Here is a 23,640-nt window from a genome sequence, read left to right as displayed (position 1 = left end):
CACAGGAGCAGACTCAGAATGCATTGGTCAGTGAAGGATGAGAAGGCAGGGTTGCTTTACTCAAAATGGTCTCTCATCGTTGCTCTAGATTTCCATTCTATTAGTGGTGTTTCAAAGTGAAGAATCATAGTTCATTGTTTCTAGTAAGCTCATCTAAGATTGGAAAAGAAAACTCACTCTCATGTATGCTATCTATTCCATAGGTTAAATCCTATCCTTTTCTGTTAGCACCGCTTGCTTTATCTTAAAAAGTGTGGTATATTTTAGAGCTCTGTGTACTGCAGTAGTGTCCCATCCCCCATCCCTGCCTATGGGGTGCACATTCTAAGATCCCCTCCTCCCATGATGTCTGAAACTCAGGACTATGCTGTTTGCTTTCCATGTACACAACTATGATATTGTGTCATTTATTAATTAGAACAGTAGGGTTAAAAATAGTAACAAACTAAAGCAATTACAGCAATCTCCTATACTAAAAAGTATTTAAAACATATGAGCCATTTCTTGCTAGAAGTTTTCCATTTAATATTTTAGATCCCAGATGTCTGTGGGTTACTGGGACTTCACCAAGCAACATAGATGAAGGCACTGTAAATCTCATTTAGAAATGTCCTAAGCAAGAAAGTCTGCCAGTCGCTTTTGTTTCCTCAGGTTTGGACTGCTTTGGCAATGGAGAGTAGTATCCCCTTACCAAGTAAAGGGATGGTTAATGGCTTTAAAAGAATTCCACAGTAACTGAATAATGAGCTGCCAAAAATAGTTTTTGTGCCAAAGGATCTGGATATGTCTGTCCTTTTATTGTGTGCTTCTTGTTTCAGCAGGCTGAGAACTCACAACACACGTAAACCCTAAACCTTTTTTGTATTTGAAAGTTAAGGGCAGAAACCATATTCCAATATATCCAGTCCTATATTCTGAGCAGATCAAGATGACTGCTCGCGTGATGAGTTCAGGGAATATAAGACACTCAAATCACTAATGAGATTTAGTTCTATTCAGCAGTGCAAGTCATATTCTCATCTCTACTGCACTTGGCTGAGAGGCTGAATAATGTTCTGTTCTAAACAGTACTAGGATACTTGGCCCCAAACTATTGACTTCTCCTGACCAACTAAATTTACATTTCTTACTAGTATGAAGAGGGATCTATTTCTTAATTAAAATTTCATATTCCAAGTTTATTAGTACTGTATAACAAAATCATTTTCTTATTTTATTTTTACAATAATCTATTATGAAAGAAGGCTTCAAAATATGAAACATGTCACTTGAGGATAGAGACAGGAAGGGGAAGATGGGTGAGAACAAAGGAAGAGGTGACATTGACCAAGAGGAATTGTATTCATAACCTGACTTAGGAAATTGTAATCCCTTTGTATAGCTACATTATCATCATCAGCATTATCATCATCGAAGAAGAAGAGGAAGAAGAGGAAAAGAAAGAGGAAGAGGAGAAAGGGTTTCAGACAAGGGCTGCTGGCTCACACTGGTAATCACTTGTAATCAGAAGGCTGAGATCTGTGGAACTCAGTTCCAAGGCAGTCCAGTCAGAAAAGTCAATAGACTTTTTATCCAGTTTGCCAACAAAAAGCCAGAATTGGAGATGTGGCTCAAATGGTAGAGCAACAGAGAAGTCTCTTCTTAATTTTTTAGCTCACTTATTAATGGGGTAGTTGTTTCTTGCAGGACTTGGTTTGGGGGGCTTAATGTTTTATCTCTAAGTATAGTTTTTATAGGAGGCCCTTGTCTGTTGTATATTTAGTAAAGATCTTCTCCCAGTTGGTGGGCTTTCTATTTATCTTGCTAGCTATGTCATTTTGCCATGGAGAAGCTCTGCAGTTTAATGTGATCCCATTTATTTGATCTTTATTTAGGAAGTTTCAACCTGTGTGTAGAAACCCTAGTGTTTCCCCTATCCCTTCCAGTAATATTTTCAGGTTATCTGCTCTTACCTCGGGGTCTTACCTCGGGGTCTTTGATCCATTTGAAGTTGATTCTGGTGCAAGGTGATATATAAGGAGATAGATATAGATATTAGATCTAACTTCAGTTTTCTACCAAGTATGGCCAATTCTGCCAGCACCATTTGTTGAAGAGGCTGTCTTTCTTCCATCTGATGATTTTGGCTCCCTTATCAAATATTAGGTGGCCATAGGAGTGTGGAATCATGTCTGGGTCTCCAATGCTATTCCGTTTGTCCTTAGGCCTGTTCATGTTCCAGGACAAAACGATTTTTTTGTCGGTTGTGGGGCTTGAACTCTGGGCCTGGGCGCTACCCTTAGCTCTTCAGCTCAAGGCTAGTGCTCTACCACTTGAGCCACAGCAACACTTCCAGCTTTTTCTGCTTATGTGGTGCTGAGAAATCGAACCCAGGCCACATGCATGCAAGGCAAGCACTCTACCATTGAACCACCTTCTCAGTCCCCAAAGCAATTTCTTATAACTACAGCTTTATAATACAGTTTGAAGTTTGGTATTGATAGTATTCCAGTAATATTCTTCCTGCTAAGGATTGTTTTTGCTATTTGGGCTCTTCTATTTCATCAAAGAATGTTGTTAGACCCTCTTTCACTGTATTTGATGTCGGTATAATTTGTAGAGGGGAAGGGGAAAAACAAGTCGTTTAAATAAGGATACAGGTGGACCCGTTGCAACAATGAGAAGTACAAGTTGTCATGTCGAAAACGAACTTTACAACTTTGGTGGGGCGGGGGGAGGATTGGGTGCGGGGGGCCGGGGGAGGCTGGGAAGGGATGGGAAGGGGAAACAAAGGAGGAGGCTACAATGCTTCATAAGAAATGTACTCACTATCTTGCCCATGTAATTGTAACCCCTCTGTACAGTATTTTCACAATAAAAAAAAAGAATGTTGTTAGAATATTGCTGGGTATTGTATTGAATTTGTAGATAGCTTTTGGCAGTATTGTAATTTCCATGATGTTAATCCTCCCAGTCCAGGAGCATGGGAGGTCTTCTACTTTCTTAAATCTGCTTTAATTTCATTTTTCAGGTTTTAAAAAGTTTTCATCATAGAAGTCCTTCACACTTTTGGTTAATTCCTAGGTATTGTATTTTTTTTTTTTTTGGAGGCTATTACAAAAGGAGTTGCTTTCCTTGCTTTTCTCATTTTTGGCATACAGAAAATCTATTGATTTTTTGGGTTAATTTTATTTGTTTTTTTGGGGGGGGGGGAGGGGGTCCAGTTGTGGGGCCTGAACTCTGGGCCTGGGCGCTGTCCCTCAGCTCTTCAGCTCAAGGCTAGCACTCTACCACTTGAGCCACAGCGCCATTTCCGGCTTTTTTTCTGCTTATGTGGTGCTGAGGAATCGAACCCAGGCCTCAGGCATGCAAGGCAAGTGCTCTACCACTGAGCCACCTTCCCAGCCCTTGGGTTAATTTTATACCCTGCTACTTTGTCACATTTCAGATCAGCTCAAGTAACTTGGGAGAGAAATCTATGGGGTTCTTTAAATACAGGATCATGTCATCTGCAAAGAGGGAGAGTTTTTCTTCTTCTTTCACTATTTCGATCCCCTTGTCTCTTGCCTTAGAGGAAATAAGAATGGCAATAGACACATGAAGAAATGCTTAACATCTCTGGCCATTAAGGAAATGCAGATCAAAAACTACGTTGAGCTTCTACCTCACCTGAGTTAGAATGGCTATTATTCAAGAAAACAAATAATAACAGATGCTGGCAGGAATGTGGCCCAAAGAGAATACTACTACACTGTTGGTGGGAATGTAAACTGGTTCAACCACTCTGGAAAACCATATGGAGTTCCTCAAAGGACTAAACATAGAGCTCCCCTAGGACCTAGCAATCCCACTCCTGGGCATTTATCCAAATGATTACAAACAAGGCCACACTAAAGCCACCAGTACAACTATGTTCATTGCAGTAGTATTCACCATAGCTAAGATATGGAACCAACCCAGATGCCCCTCAGTAGATGAATGGAGATATATATATATTATATATATATCACATTATCTTGAGATATGGAAATATATATATGTGTGTGTGTGTGTGTGTGTGTGTGTGTGTGTGTGTATATATATATATATATATATATATATATATATATATGTAGTGGAATTCTATGCTTCCATCAGAAAGAATGACATCACCCCATTCATAAGGAAATGGAAAGACTTGGAAATCATCATATTTAGTGAAGTAAGCCAGACCCCAAAAAACATAGGCTCCATGATTTCCCTATTTGTAGTTAGTATATATGTAAGATAGTTAGAGCAGAAATTCACAATAGCCCAATAGCTATGCACATAGGACCACATAAAATGATGTTAATTTAAATTATCTCTATGATATGGAAAGAAGAGGTTTTTGGTGTGGTTGTTTTTTCTCTGTGTGTGTGTGTGTGTGTGTGTGTGTGCGCGCGCGCGCGCGCGCGCGCATTGTTTGCAATTATTTCTTTTGTCTTTCATCTTTTTCTCCTCTGGTTTATTCCCCATGGTTTCTGTCTCTGATTTTTGTATCCTTTGTAATGTATATAAGTTTATCTGATTTGGGGAAGGGAAGAGGAATCACAGAAAGGATGGACAAAGGGTGAGCCAATGCAACAGGGATACTAACTAGATACTATGTTGGAAATGAGCTTTTGGAGAACAATGGAACTATAGAACATTTATAAGGTGTTTTGTTGCTCACTCAAGGCATGAGAAGTCAAGAACAGCAGTGAACCCTCTCACCACCTCACTTTGCCACCACTGGAACCTTAATCTTGGCTGTACTTGATCTTCTGGCTCTCCTCCAGCAGTCTGTTGTCTCTCCCACTTCCTAGCCTGGGCCAGGCAGTGTCCAGCAGTCCCAGAAGACAGTGTAGCCACTATCTAAAAGCTTGTGAGTTCTTTAAAACTGTCTTAACTATTAAGCCTCCAGGGACCACATACTGTCTTTGAACAATCCCTATATTTTTGGGGGGGAGGGTACTAGGTTTTGAACTCAGAACCTTAAGCTTGCTGGGTTGGTGCTCTACCACTTGGGTTGTGCCTCCAGCCTGTTCTCACAGGTTGTTTTTGAGATAGGGTCTCACTTGCCAGTGTGGGCATGTGAATGAGCTTTAACTCAACTGCTTTTAGGGTTTCAGGTGTTGCTGGGATCATGAGTGCCCATCACCACAACCAGCTTCCTTCTGTGGAGATGAGTTCCCAAAATTTTATGGGCCAGGCTAGACTAGAACCACAAACCCCTCATTCTCAGCCTCGCACATAGCTTGGGTCCACTATGGGTTGAAGAAAAGCATCTCTCAAACTTTTCTGCTTAGGCTGTCCTTGAACCTGAATCCTCTCCTTCTTCATTTCCTTAAACCAGGATTATAGGCATGAATCACTGGTCCCTGGTTTGAGATAGGAGTCTTAATGTTTTTTCAGGACATTCATTGGACTAGGCAACAAGAGAAATCCCTAGGCTGGTTAGTTGAAATCTTGGTCTTTCCCTCTTACTCAGTAAACCACATTGGGACTCAAGTGGATCCAAGTAATATCATCCAAGAATATGAGCTTGAATCTGTTGCAAATTTATGTATAGTTCATATCCAAAGTGTAATCCTTAATTATTTAATACAAAGATTTAAACACTACTATGATCAGAGACCCAATCTAGAGGTAAAATGACATCTCCACACTTTCTATGAACTAGTTCTGTGTCCCTGAGGATTCTAGCTGTGTTTCCCTGGGGACTAGCCCTGACTCCCTGGGGACTACTTCTTTCTCCCCAGAGACAAATATCCTTTGGGGTCACATAAAGATAAACCATTTGAGGCAGAGTTTGTAAGAAACTCAAACACCATCCCCACTCACTTTGACTGTAGGAAGAGCAGCAGAAGATATTGTTAGTAGCCTGAGGTGAATGAAGTATTGCTGCATCTTGTGACAGTACTTTCTCAGAAAGTACATTCTCAAAAAAGCAGTATGGATTGGTAACTGGCTTACTACTCTGCTGTGGCCATCAACCAGCATATCACACATGAGGAATTAAGGGAAGCATGGGTAAATATTCAAAGTACTTTGCCACTGATTGAGTCTCAAAAATGAAAAATTAATTCAAGTTACCCAAACTTTGACACATGTAGAAGTTTTTTATTAAAATGATAGTTGAAGGAAGGGTGGCACTGATCAAAAAGAAATGTACTCAGTACCTGATTGTACATCACCTCCACAATGATTTTTAATGATATTTGATATAAATTAGCACATTTCTTTTTTTTGGGGGGGGAGGTCTGGTCTTGGGGCCTGAACTCTGGGCCTGGGCGCTGTCCCTCAGCTCTTCACCTCAAGGCTAGTGCTCTACCACTTGAGCTACAGTGCCACTTCCACCTTTTTTTTTCTGCTTATGTGGTGCTGAGGAATCGAACCCAGGGTCTCATGCATGCAAGGCAAACACTCTACCACTGAGCCACCTTCCCAGCCCAAATTAGCACATTTTTATATCAAGTTATTATATGCCTGCCAAGTAAGGAAGCATTATTACATGGAAATTTGCAGACTTGAAATAGCAGTTTTGCATTCTCCTAACGAAAAACTGTTAGCTTAAAAGTTTTTTGTTTTGGGGTTTTTGTTGGTGCTGGTCCTGGGGCTTGAACTCAGGGCCTGAGCACTATCTCTGAATTTCTTTTGCTCAAGGCTAGTACTCTACCACTTGAGCTACAGCTCCATTTCAGCTTTTTTTATAATTTTGTAGAGATAAGAATCTCACAGACTTTCCTGCCCAGGCTGGCTCTGAACTATGATCCTTAGATCCCAGCCTCCAGAGTAGCTAGGATTTATAGGCCTGAGCCCCTGGTGCCTTGCCTTCATGTTCTTTTTTAAAAAGTGAAATATTAAACTCATGATCCAACCTTATTAACAAGAAGACGTGATGTACAATGATTGGAGATTCAGTGTCACCTGGCTAGCAGCCAACTGAGATAAGACTTGAATGTTACAGTGCAAAACTCACTCTCCTCTCCCCTTCCTTTTCCTCCTTTCTTCCTTCCTTTCCCACCCCTCTCCTCCCCTTCCCTCTTCTTCTTTTTTCTTTCTTTCCAATACTGGAGTTTGAACTGAGTGTCATGAACTTGCTAGACAGGTGTTGTATCTCTTGAGGCATGCCCCTAGCTCTTTTTTTTGTCAGTCGTGGGGCTTGAACTCTGTGTCTGGGCACTGTCCCTGAGCTCTTCAGCTCAAGACTAGCACTCTACCACTTGAGCCACAGCACCCCTTCAGTTTTCTGGTGGTTAATTGGAGATAAGAGCCTCATGGCCTCTCCTGCCCAGGCTGGCTTTGAATCACGATCCTCAGATCTCAGCCTCCTAAGTAGCTAGGATTACAGGCGTGAGCCACTGGCTAAGTTTTACTTCCTGACCTGGCACCTGAGCTACAGTCTACCTATTTTATGCTTCTATTATATTTGGAAAAACAGGTTTATGCCACTGAGCCCAGCGATAGATTGAGATGGGGTTTCAAGTATTTGCCCCACCCAGCTTTTTTAAAAATTGTTTCTAGCAAAAGAGTTTTATTCATATTCTTCTAAGATGGATATATTTAGAAGTTCAGAAGGGTGATTGTTTCAAAACTTTGTGGTTTGATGGAATCCCGTTTGTGTACTTCTGCTCTGTCCATATGCAGAATCTGAAAGGCTTATCTCCTGGAAGTGGAGAATACAACTGTTGATCAGTCTAGGAGGTCTTGGGTTCTTTCTACACCAAAGAAAGAATTATGAAGTAGGAAAAGTGGGTAATGCTTAATTGAAAGTAAAAAGCCAGCCAGGTGCAGTGGCTCATGCCTGTAATCCTAACTGCTCAGAAGGCTAAGATCTGAGGATCGGGGTTCAAAGCTAGCCCGGGCAGGAAAATCTGTGAAACTCTTATCTCCAATAAAACCACAGAAAACCAGAAGTGACACTGTACTTAAGTGGTAGAGTGCTAGGCTTGGGCTGAAGAGTTGAGGGACAGCACCCAGGTCCAGAGTTCAAGCCCCACGACCGACAAGAAAAAAAAAAAAAAGAAAGTAACTAAAAAGCCAGGGATGTGCAGACAGCCTTTTAATTATAATAGTTGGTTTGGTATAAGCCCCAACCAGGACTTCTGACTGGAGGGAGAAGAAGAGTACAGAATTCTCACTAAAAAGAGCCAGAGGAGACCCATAAATCAGTAGCCCAATGTAGGCTCATGGAGTTCTTCTCTATAGCTCTTGGGGCAAGTCTCAGCTGTTCTGGAATCTGGCTAGGACATTGTTCTCCTCATCCCAAAGGAAGAAGCACCTCTCCCCTGCATGGGTCTGTTCTATGGCCAGCAGGGATCTTGTCTTCAGAAAGAGGAAGCGGTGTTATCTCCACCTGGTCATGGTCTGGTATCTCCCTATCTGCCAAATCTTTCACCTTTTGTCTCACCATAATCTTCAGATGCTAAAGAAGGAAATGGATGGTGTGGCCAAGTGTGTGGCTACTAGATACAAAGTTCAATAAGAAATACTTTGCCGCTGATTTGCATAGTAAGATGATGATAGTTAACAATAATTTATTGTATGTCCCCAAATAACAAGAAGCAATGACTTTGAATGTCCCACAAAGAAATTATCTATATTTAGGTGATGATTATGCTCTTTACCCTCATCTCACCATTCACAGGGCAAATGTGCACTGCCAATTACAAAATAAAATAAAATGACCAAAACACAAGGGCCACCTGCAGGCTGCAGAGGGGAAAATCAAATCATTTCATGGGAATGGAATGTCAAGCCCCCTGAGAAGCAACAGGACAGGCTTACAGGCTTGTCTGAGACCTGAAATGCACTGACCACTTCTCCTTCCCTTACAGGTTCCACATGGGAGAAGACATTTCGGCAGATTGGCTTTGAAAGGTAAGCTGGAGTCAGCACATTCCACTTTATTCTAAGTGGTTTTTCCATGATAGATTAACATGAAATCCTAGTTTGGGGTGAAAAGCCCCAACTCTAAGGGTCTCAAACAGACTGAGCTGGGTTTTCCATCCCTATCCCTACACACAAATTAAAGAGACTGGTGAACATTAGAGAAAGGAAATTTAGTGGAATGTAGCCATGTTGGGAAGACAGGGAGGCTCTGTGACCCTGGGATTATCTTCAGGATATTTGCATAAATTTTAGGGGAGTGTGTGTGTGTGTGTGTGTGTGTGTGTGTGTGTGTGTGTGTGTGTGTGTGTGTGTTAGTATTAAGATTTATACTCAAGGTCCTATGCTCTTGCTTAGCTTTTTGCTCAAGGTTGGCACTCTATCATTTGAACCACAGCTCCATTTCCTCCTTTTTTGCTGCTTAATTAGAGATAGGAGTTGCACAGACTTTTCTGCCTGGATTGGCTTCTGAACCTTGATCATCAGATCTCAGCCTCCTGAGTAGCTAGGAATACAGGTAAGTTTTAGGTTTAAGTAAAGGAAGATGGGGGAAGGAGCCAGGTATATGTGATCAGATGGTCATGATCAAAAAGTGTGCTCCAGTTTAATGGTTGATGTTTATCCTGGGTTATAGGATGGTGTCTGGTCACAATAAGAAGGCAGTTTTCTGCTGCTGTCACAAGATGATCTTGTCACTCCAAGGTGACTTGGAAAGAGCACTAAGAGAAGAAAAGTTTAAAATTACCCTGAGTGATAGGATGGTTTTCTTAGGCCAGTGTCCTAAGTGCTTTAAAGGGTCTGTTTGGCCTTAGGTGAGTCTTCCTTCTTCCTTTTATCTTCCTGAGGCTCCAGATCTTTGTGAAAAACCTGGCCTGCACTCAGGGGGGATATAGAGAGTAAATGAAGCAGTGTGTGCAAACACTCCTGGCACTGTGATCCTGACTAAGTGGCTATAGAGAATTTCTGGAAATGGAGCTGACTCTCCCCAACTTTTACCATCCTGTGTGTGATTATTGTCTAGAGAAATTTGTACAAATATTGACCTGTACCCCAATTATTAAAATCAGTAGTAGGAAAAATTGGGACCTTATCACTATTAGCTGCCAGCAGCTTTACATCAGCATTTTCCTCCAAGAAAAGAAGATGGATCCATTGCAAGCATTAGGAATGTGGGTCAGGCTCAGCAGAGCCTGAAGGAGCCCATAGCTGAGACACAGTGACAGCAAAGCGGAGGGCTCTGACCTGGAGCTTTTAGCATTCTTTGCACAACTGCCAATGTAGGTATTGCCCTAACAGACAAAAGTATTTTAATTTTATTTTGTCTAAATGTATATTTTACTTGTTCTTTTCTATTTTTTCTGGTGTTCAGACTAGTTCTTTGTACTGCTTGGACAATTTGTTTTTCAGTGTATTGAGCAAGCCTCAATAAACAGAATATATAGAGAGTATGTAATGTATATAGAGAGTATATAAAAATAGTAATAATTGTTATGGGGAAAAGAGTCCACCACTCAGAGACAGCCTCATGTAAAAAGATGACTTTATTGGGGAAGTGGATAGCTGACCGGCCAGGGACGCAGCACAGACTTTGGAGCTGAAACTGCGACCCTGAATGGCCCACAAGCTAGGGTTTTTAAAGAAAAAAATCCATGTGGTCAAGCCTGGTCACACACAGGTGACCAACGGGAATGTAACACACATGTAAAGATTGTATATTTATGTCAGTGGCCAATGGAGTTACAGTCTGTCTCATAGTAACTGTTTAAACTAACCTATCATCTTGGTTTGAATTGGCTCTCGAATTTGGGGTCCTCACACAAAGCAGGCAGATATTCTTACTCATAAGGGCTGTACATTCCAGAAACATAATGTCATATGCCCCTGTACCCTTGAAGCTGGAGGTTGTTACAAAGACAGCTGCAGGAGATTTATTATAAAGATAGCTACAGGAGGATATACAATGTGCCAAGGCAGGTGCCATTCTAATTAGGCAGGGTATGAGAGAGTGTGAAATGTTTTAAGGTCTCCCTTTATGGCCTCTCTTTGTTTTTAGTAAAGGGTCAATTTCTTGGCTTAGTTTTTCTCACACAGTCTGGGACCTTAACAGTCTAGGAGACCCTTCCCCCCCTACAATAATAAGCAGGATGCTAGTGGCTCACACTTGTAATCCTAGCTATTCAGAAGACTGAGATCTGAGGACTGTGGTTTGAAACCAGCTTGGGCAGAAATGTTTATGAGATTCTTATCTCTAACCTGCAAAAAGCCAAAAGTAGAAGTCTGGCTCAAATGGTAGAACACCAACCTTGAGCAAAAAAGCTAAAGGATAGCTCCCAGGCCCTGAGTTCATGACCCAGTATGGGCAAAAGAAAGTAATTAAATTAAGAAATAAGAAAACCATTAAAATTGCACCCTTTCTCCAGTAGCAATAGAGAACACCCTTCTGCAGCCCTACTCTACTCCTTCCCTCCATCTGTTGATGGATTCCAAGATTCCCTTATTTCTCTGTACACATTTTCAGACTTCTTGCAAAGCACCATCATTGGCCCTTATAGATTTGGCAAGGGGAGGGCATACAATGCTGCTGTGACTTCTCAATTTTGTTGTTGGACCAGAGAGCTTCATAGGCAGCCTATAGTCCTTGTTGTTTGGAAGATGAGGATGAGGGATCACAGTGCAGGGCCAATCAGGGCATTATAGTTCATGAGACTCCATCTCACCCAATGGCTGGGCACCAGGGCAAACACCTGTCATGCCCAGCAATGTGAGAATACACAAGTATTAGGATTACAGCCAAGGGCAGCTCAGGCATAAAAAAGATCCTACCTTGAAACAACCAAAGGCAAATGAACTAGAGGCATAGCTCAGTGGTAGAGCTTCTGCCTAACAAGCCCTATGCCCTGAGTTCTATCCCTGGGACTTGAGAGTAATCCTAAGAGCACTGGCCCTTTCAATGTTGTGTCCTCTTTGACATCTGCTAATCTACTAGATTATGTTAAAGTGATCATACTTGAAGGGAAAGAAGTAATGTTGTCACCTGAAGCTTCAAAGCTTTCTCCAAGAATAAGAAAGCACAGATGGCTTGTACTTTATATTGGATAACCCAAAGGAAGACCTGGGGACCATCCCACTGGCCCTCCTTGGGTAATGTTTGCTGAGATGCGGGGTGGGGGGGAATCCACTGGCCCTCTTTGGGTAATGTTTGCTGGGATGTGATGGGCTGTCCCAGGGGAGAGGCATTCAGCCATTTGAATTTCAGAAACCCTGTGGCTATACACACACACACACACACACACACACACACACACACACACACATATATACACATAAATACATACATATACATATATATTCAGAGATAATATTATACACATTATATACATTGTCACCCTTTCTGTGATTGAAACAGTGATTTCAGACTACTGAAATCACTGTCTTACAAACAATTGTATCTCCTTTCTTATTTTATTTTAGGACTCCCTACATTTAGAGATGTGTTGAACCCTGGAAAGGAAGCACATATCTTATGTGTCACCTCCAACATAATATTACAATATTGCTATCAACACAACAAAATAGTCTCAATGGTTTTCTATTTCTGTTATTTCCTGAACTTCAAAAGGTTGTACAAGTAGGTTACAATTTAACATGTCCACCTAAATGTTCTGTGCTATCTGATCAAAGTCACCCCTCCCATCACTCTGTCCTGTCTGTTTCATTCCCCCAGATGCATTTCACAGCTTTCACATCCTTAATAACGTATGTGTATTGAATTTTCTGGCTGTTTGTCTATTCTTCCATTTTGCCTTCTTCTACTTTCTATTTACACCCCCTTTTAACAAGCTCATTTCATCTTCCTGATACTTATTTTGTTAAATTGTCTGTTAGTGTCTGAAAGGTTTACTCAGGCTTCATTTAACTTTTTGTTCTAAAAGAAACAACAACAAAACCCTGTGCTTAACATATTGGGGCTTCAAGAAGAAAAGCTGATGGTTCTGTGAAGATTTTCTAAGTTTATAATCAGAGTAGACTAACACTTATAATTCTAGCTACTCAAGAGGCTGAGACCTGGAGGATGATGGTTGGAAGCCAGCCTGGGTAGAAGGCAGTTTATGATACTTCAACTTCAATTAACCAACAAACAGCCTGATTGGAGGCATGGATCAAATGGTAGAGTATAGTCATGAGCAATAAGCCAGCAAGAGAACAAGGTCTTCTTCAAGCCCTGGTACCAGAAGAAAGTGGGAGAGAGAGTCAGAGACAGAGAGAGACTGAGAACACAGGACCCTGAATGCAACCCACCTCTGAATCCACATTTGCGTCAGCCTGTGGCACTGTGGTCTCCATGGGATAAACAAACTTGGATAGTTGCACACTGGGTCTTAAGTGCTCCCACCTGAAAATGGCATTTGTCATTGCAGCTCATGGTTCACAGGTGGCACTCTGCTGTGTTTCCTGAAGGGGCTAAAAGCAAAAAGCTAGAAAGTTCTAGTAATAGCTATGACAATAAGGTCTGAGCAAGGTCTGGACATGTTTGCTCTTTCCATAGCTGGTCTCTTCATCTGAGAAAAGTCCTGCAATGAGTAATAAGATTTGAGCATAGCAACCTTCCCGCAGAGGGGGAGGCTCTGCTTTCTCGGAGTTCTTACTCGCACCTATTTAAAAATAATTGTCTTTTCTTGATCACTTGACCATTTTTACTTAAAAGTTAAAGACATTGTCAAGGGTATGTAATCAATACAATGCTTCAGATTACATTAGTATTAACATTATTGTGTGTTATTGGATGTGCAGTGGGGATTTGTGGAATGAATTATCTTGATCTTCCTAAGAACAATGTAGGATATAAGCCACCCTAAAAATAGACCACCATAATGAAACACATATGCTCCTAGGACTCTTTCCAATGTAGACACAACTCAGAAGGCCCAGTGTGGTCTTTAGGGGGGACTCCAGCTTCATGTAGCACTGTCTTGTCCAGGTCTGCTGTCTGCTGTGACTCACAGTTTAGGGTTTAGGCATTACCACTGCGTGAAATCTTTTCTGAGGGCTTATGTTTAGGTCTATGGACCTCGTGTGACACTTTTTCATCCTTCTGTCATAGTGTTGAATGTATTGTGTGGAGATGCTTTTCTTGTGTGTACTCATTAATCAGAAGTCCCTGAGCAGCTAAGAAGCCCACCATGCAACCTAATCAGAGAGCTGTAGAATAAATTCATGGCTTCCATAGAGATGCCCACGGGCATTTGGTTGGAGAGTGCTTAGGGAAGAGTGGGTCCTGCAAAGAGCAACTGGGAACGGACCCCACCTTTTCCACCACTACCTACAGATAGAGCAGGCTTACTCCTGAGAACAGAAGAAGGAATATGTGTCAGTGCACAACATTATCTTTTGTTGCTGACATGCCTGTCACAGAAAGGGTATTTCTAACTCTCCCTTCTCAAGCTTCTGGGTTAATGATCTGGGCCTATCACTGGTTGCTCCTTGTGAAATGACCCTGTTGTAAAATCTCCAAGGCAGAAGTCATGCCTGCTTTGTTGGTGGGGCTGCTGTGAGACAAGTTAAATGATTAGTCCTCAAGAACAGAAAGTTGGGCCTATTTGTGGCAGTACCATGCTGGCAGGACTGTATGATACCCAGATTTTACTCTGCACTGTATTCGGGTAGGTTCCAATGTCTCCTAGTGCTCCATTTGTTGGACATTTGTTCCCCTAGACATCCATATTGGGAGGTGATAGCATTTTAAGAGGTGGGCTTGACATGACCCAAAGGTAGGTGTGTGTGTGTGTGTGTGTGTGTGAGAGAGAGAGAGAGAGAGAGACAGACAGACAGACAGACAGACATAGAGAGATTGACCATAGGACAAGATAGCAAAAGTGTCCAGACTCATTCTTTTATAATAAACAAAAACAAAAACAAAAGTAAATAAACTCCTGATTAAGAGCACTAATCATCCACTCCTGTAAGACACAGCTCCTTTTCAAGATTTTCAAAGAAGCAGTCTTGAGCCAGCACTTTCCATATTGAATTGAAATTCCTTGGTACAAGTACTTAAAGATAATTTTTAAATATATTTTAAAAAACTACTGTGACATAGTCAAATATTCTACTGAGTGCTAATATTGTTTTCTGTAAGCAAATATCCAGCAAGCCATTTCTTGGCGTTCTTAGTTAATTGGATTTTACAGGTGAAAAATGTGTTCAGACAGAAGACACAGCTGTGAAAGGAAGAAAAAAAACCTGCCCCTGTTTCCCATTCCACATGGGACTGCAGACTTTTCCCAAAGGATCACACTGATGTCCCAGTCATGCTTGTGGCTGACATTACAGATTAAATACAATAGCATCAGCCATTTGTGAGTACAAGCTACCTACAAGTGCCCTGTGGCACCATGAAGGAAAACTGACTTGCTGTGACAAAAACCAATAGTTCTATCTTTAGTCCACAAAGAACACTAATATAATCCACTTAAAGCACACAGCTGTAACTTAACAAAGTCTGACACTGATTCTATCTCAACCCACTTTCATGAGAAAGACACTTCTTCAGAAGAGAGAAAGCTGGGGTCTCATTTATTCTTTTTCTTTAAATTAGCATACTGTTTTAAAGCCAAGGGGATTTCATTGTGATATTTCCATGCAAGCACATTCATTCATTCTTTTTTTTTTCTTTTTTGGTCCAGTCATGGGGCCTGAGCACTGTCCCTCAGCTCTTCAGCTCAAGGCTAGTGCCCTACCACTTGAGCCACAACGCCACTTCCAGCTTTTTTCTTTTTGCTTATGTGGTGCTGAGGAATCGAACCCAGGGCCTCAGGCATGCAAGACAAGCACTCTACCACTGAGCCAACTTCCCAGACCACATTCATTCATTCTTGCCACAAGTGCTTTATTAAGCTCTTAGAATTCCTACTAAGTCAGAAGCAAGTTAGATATTCCAACTAACTTCTACACATCTGTGATACAGATGTATCAAGCTGTAACAAGTTACCTCCATGTCCATTAAGCATTTCTATGCAGCTGATTACATTTGCTGTTTTCTTTGGCCTGTCTAAACATATCTTTGAAGCACAGATCAAAAGCCACTGAATTAGTGTGTCTTTATTTTATGAATATATGTGTATACATATATAAAGATACTTGTATATCTATGAATAGGTAACAAAAAATAGATCAATTACATTTTTTCAAGCTATAGAAAGCTTTGACTTGCTAGATCTTTTGCTTCCAACTTGGAAAATAATCAGCAAAGTCTAATATAAAATTTTATTTTTCTGAATTTCAAAAGGTTGTATGGGGGTTATAATTTTAATGTGTCCATCTAAGTGTCTAGTGCCTTCTATTCAGAGTCACCTTTTTCATCACTCTTCACCATCTGATAGCCATCCTCCCCTCAGACTCCTTTCACATTTCCTGCTTCCTTGATTGCAAACATACATTGAGTATGCTAGCTGTGTTTGTCCCCTGTTCCCTTCACTCATTGACTCGTCATTTGTTCAAACACTAACACCATTTAATGTGCACTTGGTGACAAAATCTATTTTTCTTCTGGAGAAAATAGAGTCCTTAACTTAAACTTCCTTTCTTTCTTTCAAAATATGGCCGAAAGAAAATATCTCCAGACTTACAATCCCTGTCTTAGTTAAATAGGGTCATTATGACTAATACAAATAACCTGTGAGTTGATCTGAGCTACAGAGAACACTGTGGTCTGGAACTTAAAAGCTGGAGTCCCAAGAGGTTTTGTTGGCACCTTGTTGGGCATAGAAGGGATCAGCATGATGTCTTAGGCTTCATTAATGGCTTGTACAGTTAAGCTGTACAGCATATTCCATGAAGAATTCAAGTCTGCGTGTGGACAGCATGATGAATAAGAGGCAGGATCTCAGGCTATTTGCAGTGGAGGTAGAACTTGGCATCTGAGTCAGGAACTGAGGTGTTTGGGGAATTGTGTTAATTACCAACTACCCAGAAGCCCAAGGTTTGTGTTTCTTACTTGATCTGCTTCCTACTTAGAAGTCTGAAATTAGCTTTGTCTTAGATTTGAAATGCCCCTATCCTATCTCAGCCAGTAGTATACCTTAATTAATGACAAAGATATTATTGGTCACCTGAAGTAACAGCTTCTACTTAGGAGATTTCATAGGAACTGGGTTTCCCATCAGGATCCTGGGAAATATATCATTCTAGATGAACAGGTAGAAACCAGCTCTTACTGGCTCTTCTTTTCCTAATCTATTTCTCTCTGTCTCTCTCTTTTACACACACACACACACACACTCCTAAATTTCTTCATCCTAAATTTGCACAAACTATTTGGAGCAGCAAATGATGTCAGAATTGTACAGATTAAGCACTTTCTTGTGTGTGTGTGTGTGACAGCACTTGGGCTTGATTTCAGGGTCTGACTGCTGTCCCTTAGCTTGTTTACTCAAGGCTAGCATTCTACCACTTGAGGCACCGCTCCACTTCTGGCTATTTGCTGGTTATTGGAGATAAACCATGGCCTTTCCTGCCTGGGCTGACTTTGAAGTGAGATCCATAGATCTCAGCCTCTTGAGTAGCTAGGATTATAGGCATGAGCCACTGGCAGCCAGCAATTAAACCCTTTTAATAGCCTCATAGCTGTACATCACAGATGATGTGTAAAAGGAGACCCAAAGAGGCTCAGTACCTTCTTCACCAATAGATGTGTGGAGTTAGATCTATTTGGCTGTGAAGCCTGCAGTTTCCCATCTGCTATTCCCTATAGACTTCAACTGGTCGTCTTCTACATCAGGTCTGATGTACTGACAGAGCACTGCCCAAACACCATGCTGTGCTCTCCCCATTGCCCCTCCTCTCTTTGCCTCAGTTGGTTGCCTCCTCACTTAGTGGGATTCAGGGAAGCTTTGGCCAGGTACAACCCCCCAACCTTCAAAGGCTAGTGTTAACATTTTCTCTCACATTATCCTTTGGGCATTGCTTTTACATCAGTCCCAGACCACACCAATTTGCATCTTAGGGAGAAACTGCCCTCTGTCCTCCTCCTGTGCACCTCCCACTGTCCTTCCTTAAGCCTAGGCCACACATTACTTTTTCCTGGGAATGTCACATAACCGTTCCCTTGATTTTCTTGCTGTTTTTTCTTATCCCATAAACTATTTTAACTAAACATTTGTAATTCATACTTTCACATGCCTACTCAATTAATTTAATGTCTTTAAAATTTTAGACTTTCTGCACCCATCTTTCCAGTGAGATTGGCTCTCATTACCTCTTTCTGCTTATGTCTTAAGTTTCCTAATGGCTGGAGTCTGAACTCACACACCCCTTCAGTCTCAGAACACAGGTCTTCATGTCTCATTGCCAGCATCTTGAGTTTGTCTTCTGTTTGTTTTTATTTATTTTGTTTTGCTGTGTGTATGTTCCAGTACTGGGGCTTGAACTCAGGGCCTTGGGTTCTCACTTGGCTTTTTCACTTATGGCTGGTATTCTATCACTTAAGCCACTTCTGCTTCTGGCTTTTGCTGCTTAATTGGAGATAAGAGTCTCTCAGATGTTTGAAATGAATTGCACAACTTGGTGAGGAGGGGAGTCAGAAAGGGAGAAATGGGAGAAAATGAGGGAGGGGTGACACTGTTCAAAAAGAAATGTCCTCATTGCCTGGCTTATGTAACTGTAACCCCTCTGTAATCAGCTTTATAATAAAATTTACATTAAAATTTTTTTAAGAGTCTCACAGATCTTTCTGCTCAAATTGGCTTTGATCCACAGTCCTCAGATCTTGGCATCCTGAGAGGTTAGGATTATAGGCATGAGCCACCAACGCCAGACTCATCTTATTATAGCATCTCTCTTCTATCATCACACCCTTGAAGCCTTTCTGAAGCCTTTCAAACACACACACACACACACACACACACACACACGTTATTTTTACTGACACTATATGTGTGTGTGTGTGTGTGTGTGTGTGTGTGTGTGTTTATTGCTTAAGTAAAACTTTCACTTTGTGTGTTTAGCAAGTACCTTAGTATAAAGCAGGTATATATTTTAAAAATCTGCTTCACTGAATTCCATGGACAACAGTTTGTAACCTAGAATTTTATGTCAAATTTTTTTCATTAGTGTAATTGAAAAGGACTTGCAGAGGTCTTCTCAAGCTAGAATATCATCTCTAGCCAAGAAAGCCTTGAGAGACAGAGGACTTTATTAAGGCTGAACCATCACTTCCTATAGAAGAGGAAGAAATAGTAAAATTATTTTTTATGTAAAAGTTGTTCTCATTGCTGATAGATCATGTGAAGAAGTTATGCTTCATTGTTAACAGATTATATTTTCTTTTTATTCATGTTCATTTTAAATGTGTTTAAAATGAAAAACTCTTATGGCCATGCCTGTAATCCTAGCTACTCAGGAGATAGAGATTTGGAAGATCTCAGGTTGAGAACTGCCCAGGTAGAAAAGTTTGCTATGCCCCATTTCCATTTGCTGGTTAGCAAAGAGCAAGGGTAGAGGCTTGGGTCAAGTGGTAGAATACCAGCCAAGCAAGTTTGAGGCCCCAATACTGCCAATTCAAACCCCAATACTGCCAAAATTGAAATAAATTTTCAAATTCATTAGAAAGCAATAAGCTATTAGCAAGATGGCCACAGGAGTTAGTGATATTTAGTTTTTCCTCTCAGGAATCTTAGGATTTAGAAACCAGCTGGGCATAGGTGGTTGAAATAAATTTTCAAATTCATTAGAAAGCAATAAGCTATTAGCAAGATGGCCACAGGAGTTAGTGATATTTAGTTTTTCCTCTCAGGAATCTTAGGATTTAGAAACCAGCTGGGCATAGGTGGCTCATGCCTGTAAACACTTTTTTCAATTTTAGAATATTTGCATAATCAGAAAGGATGGCATTGCCCCATTTGTTAGGAAATGGGAAGACTTGGAAAAAATTATATTAAGTGAAGTAAGCCAGGCCCAAAGAAACATAGGTCCCATGGTTTCCCTTATTGCAATAACTTGTATATGTGTGAGCCAAGCAGAAAAGGTCAGATAAGACGATGTTAGGCAAAATGAACCTCAAGATAAGGACACAAGTGGTTTTTTTCTTTCTTGCTATTGTTTCTAACATATTTATAAGGTGCTTTTTTTGTTGTTTTGTATGTCCCTTCCCCACAGTATAACCCCTGTTTTCATTGTATTTGATGTTGGTATAATTTGGGGAGGGGATAGGAAAAAAATTGTTTAATAGGTGGACCCATTGCAACAATGTCGAAAAACGAACTTTACAACTTTGGAGGGGGACATGGAGAGTGTATTCATGAAGATGGGAGGGCAGGGATGGTAGAGGAGAAACAAAGGAGGAGGCAACAATGCTTGACAAGAAATGTACTCATTACCTTGCTCGTGTAATTGTAACCCCTCTGTACAGTATCTTCACAATAACAAACTTATTTTTTAAAAAAGAATATTTGCATATACATAGTGAGCTATTTTGTGAATCAATTCAACATGAAAATCATTTATGTTCCAAATTCACATAGCCTGAAGTCATTTATGTAGTATTTTTAAATTATATTTTTATTATTATTAAGTAGTTATACAAAGGAGTTACCATTCCACAGATCAATGTATGAATACAATGCATCTGGATCAATGATATTTTTAAACAATTCTGTACATGAAGCCAAGCTTCAGGGTGTGGAATTTTTCTCTTATATCTCCATCTTGGTTACTGAAAAGCATCAGCTATCAATGGCACCAGATTTGAGGTTTTCAGATTCAAGATACTCAACCTGCCCTTACATCCATCAGCTGATGTAGTGAGTTCTAAGTGACTCTCTTTATTCTGAGATGTTCAGAAGATTTTTTGCAGACTGTGTGGAAGGCCTTGCCAGAGGGGCAAATAACTGTGGAAATCACACCTCTCCTGGACATAGGACATGGTACCTGGCCAAACCCAGCAGTAATTTACTCCTCCATCAGTGGGTAGAGCCAAGTAGTGACCCAGGCCAGATATACCCACCCCAATCCCTTTGGCCTTGTAACTGTGAGCAATAAACAGCCTGAGAGGATGTCATTCCAAGAGCAAATGGAAAATCCTGATCAATGGCCAAGTCAATAGCACAGAGAAGAATTAAATATCAGATTAGAGACCAGAGAGCCTCAGACAGAGCTTCAAATGGCTTGCACCAGAAGCCACTTATTGACTTGCTTGCCATAAACAGAGAGAAAACTGTTTTCACTTGGTCATCATGAGAAATGTTTGGGTTTGAATACTTCTCTGCACTCTGCTCTGACAAGTTAACCATATTTATTTAGCCATCCCCATAGATCATCGAATTCCTTATGGGACTGAATGTCATTTCAGTGAATTTGCCAGTGGTTTTCTTCTCTCTTTTTTTTTTTTTGCATTAGAACACTAATGGATATAGACCACAGTGCAGGAGCAGAGAGGGCAAGAAAATTTTTATCCTGAGAAATCTGAAACTAAAAGATTAGCTTGACTTGGAATTATTGGTTGGTCATCAGCTGTGTGCAGAAAACAGGTGTTTGACTTCTTGAAGAAAAATCATGATGAATAATATTAGCTCTGTTGAAATCTTTCTTTGTCACTAGGACACATTATCCTGAGTGGCTTTGGTGTATTTCCCATGCCGTAGGAGAGTTAGTGTGTTTTCATGGTCATGAATAGGTTGCCCTGAATTCCTTACTTTCGGGGAAAGAAAGGAAAAAGATATGATCAAGGAAAACAACAAGCCCTGTGCCACTTTGTGCCACTTGCTACTAAGAAAAATAAGGAAGAGGAAGAAGTAAAAGGACAGGCTGTCACCCATTGCCACAGACAAACAATGAGGCCTGCCCCCAGTGCTCAGTTGAGTTAGGATCGTCATAACTGATCCCACCCTTCACTGAGTAGGCTTCATGTGCAGCCATGGAGCCATATCCCCTAGCCCTCTGTTCAGCATCTTAAGTCACTGACTGTCCTTCAAGCCAGGAAAACCCCAAAGCCCTCAGCTTACAAGCACTGCAGAGACCTGTGAGCTCTCTGGGCCTATGATAGCTGATTGAAGCATCCAGGGGGCTTTAACTACCCAGAAACATGGTCCAAATCTTGGCTTTAACTGTCAGTTGCTTCCTAGTAAGGAGAGAGATATCAGAATCGGAAGACATTTAGTCTGAGAACCTTACCTATGTGGAGAAAGTCGATAGGAAGCCCCATCAGGGGACCTCGGCCTTTGTAGGTACCCAGAGGACATTGAATGGAAGTGCTTGTTAAATAGCATGCTAAGAGGAAAAATTCATTACAGTACCAATGGGCCATTATAGAACTTTCATCCCTGCCAAATTGACCAAACATAATAAATGATGATTTCTTGTACAATTCAATTAAGAAATATTTACTAAATAAGGACCACATGCCGGTATTAAGCTCAAAGTGAAGACTGAAGAGAAGCAGCAGAAGTCCCTCTCTGCATTGCTCACTGTTCTCAGATGGACACAGAAGAGTGTGATATCCAAGTCCAGAAAGAGCTTGTGTGAATTATCAAGAACTCCCAAGGAGAGATCATGGATAGAACAGGAAAGGAAATGCAGCTAACTTGGGAAGCTGTATGTACGGAGGTGAATCAGAAGTTTGGTATTTGCCTTGGAAAGGGCAATGACAGGCAGTGACAGCATTCAAGACAGGCTGAGTATTATTTGATCTGGGTGAAGGGCATAGGAATGTGGTCCCACTGGAGAAGAAAGCTTGAATCTGGCCAACAGGATAGATAGATATATTCTGTACAGATGTGCAAGTATATAGATTGTAGTAGCTATAGTTCCTTCTAGGAGTACTATTTTTAATGTATGAAAATAACAAATCTTTCTTCGGGAAAGTTATAGCTATAGTCCCCATCAATCAATGATTTTTTAAGTAGGTCTTGAACTATTAAGACACCATTTCCCAGCATTTCAAGCAAAAGGATTCACCAAAGAAACAATTTCCACTGCATCCAGACTGTTCATCTTACCCTTGCCATAAATTATTGTAGTAGAGAACTCCCTGGGGAGAGGAGCCAGAAATAGTTTCTGTTACCATAATACCACAGTTTAGGCTCATGAACCTCTGGACTCTACTGCTTCTTCTGGCTGAGATGTCATAAAGTAATTCTTATTAGAAATCACCACAATTTTGTTATTTTCAACAGTTATATACTTACCGATGTGGTTGGTTTAAAATACTCTATATACTTTATATCATTTTGGTTTTTTTTAGAGTTTGGTTGCTGTTGCATTTGAAAATACATTGGCTCCAAGAGATTTGGACAATGGATTGCTAGTATCCTATTTGTTGCCCAACACAACCACCTACCTGTTTAAAAAGTAACTCTTTTATTATTTTATTATTCTGCGCATTCCTGGTTTTTGTTCCTCTTTATTCTAATACATTTCTGAAAACATAAAAGATTGGTTGATGTGCCCTTAATTTGTGTTATAATAAGCTCACTGGTCACAACTATAGTGTTTTTCTAACTATTGAAAAGTAATGCCCAGAAGGGGGACTGTAAACTAGACAACACTGTAATCACAGACCTGTTAGTTGTGGCTGTGGTATGGTGACTCCCTGAAAAGACAGCACGGGCTACTCTTTTCTTGCAATGACAATGCTGGCTGATATTTCATGACTCCACCACTTGGAGAAATAAGAGCTTCTCTTTCTCAGCAATGTGTGTTCTAGGTTCAAGTCACAATCCTCACCCTGCCAAGCAACAGGTGGAGCCCTCCTCTTGGAGACTGTTGTTTTGAACATAGTGT

The 23,640-nt window shown here is 40.8% G+C and overlaps 1 protein-coding gene across 1 annotated transcript in view; it reads left to right on the top strand.

The window, feature by feature from the left end:
- Window positions 1-23,640, top strand: part of Piezo2 (piezo type mechanosensitive ion channel component 2) — a 275,550-nt gene that overhangs the window by 40,259 nt on the left and 211,651 nt on the right. Inside the window, exon 3 of the mRNA XM_042683691.1 lies at window positions 8,820-8,862. Coding sequence (XP_042539625.1) covers window positions 8,820-8,862 — 43 coding nt within the window. The remainder of the gene's footprint in view (window positions 1-8,819; window positions 8,863-23,640) is intronic.

The sequence above is a fragment of the Dipodomys spectabilis genome, unplaced genomic scaffold (genome assembly GCF_019054845.1).
Source record: "Dipodomys spectabilis isolate Male_0828 unplaced genomic scaffold, ASM1905484v1 ptg000083l, whole genome shotgun sequence".
Taxonomy (NCBI): Eukaryota; Metazoa; Chordata; class Mammalia; order Rodentia; family Heteromyidae; genus Dipodomys; species Dipodomys spectabilis.
This window is presented reverse-complemented; position numbering and strand designations above follow the sequence as displayed.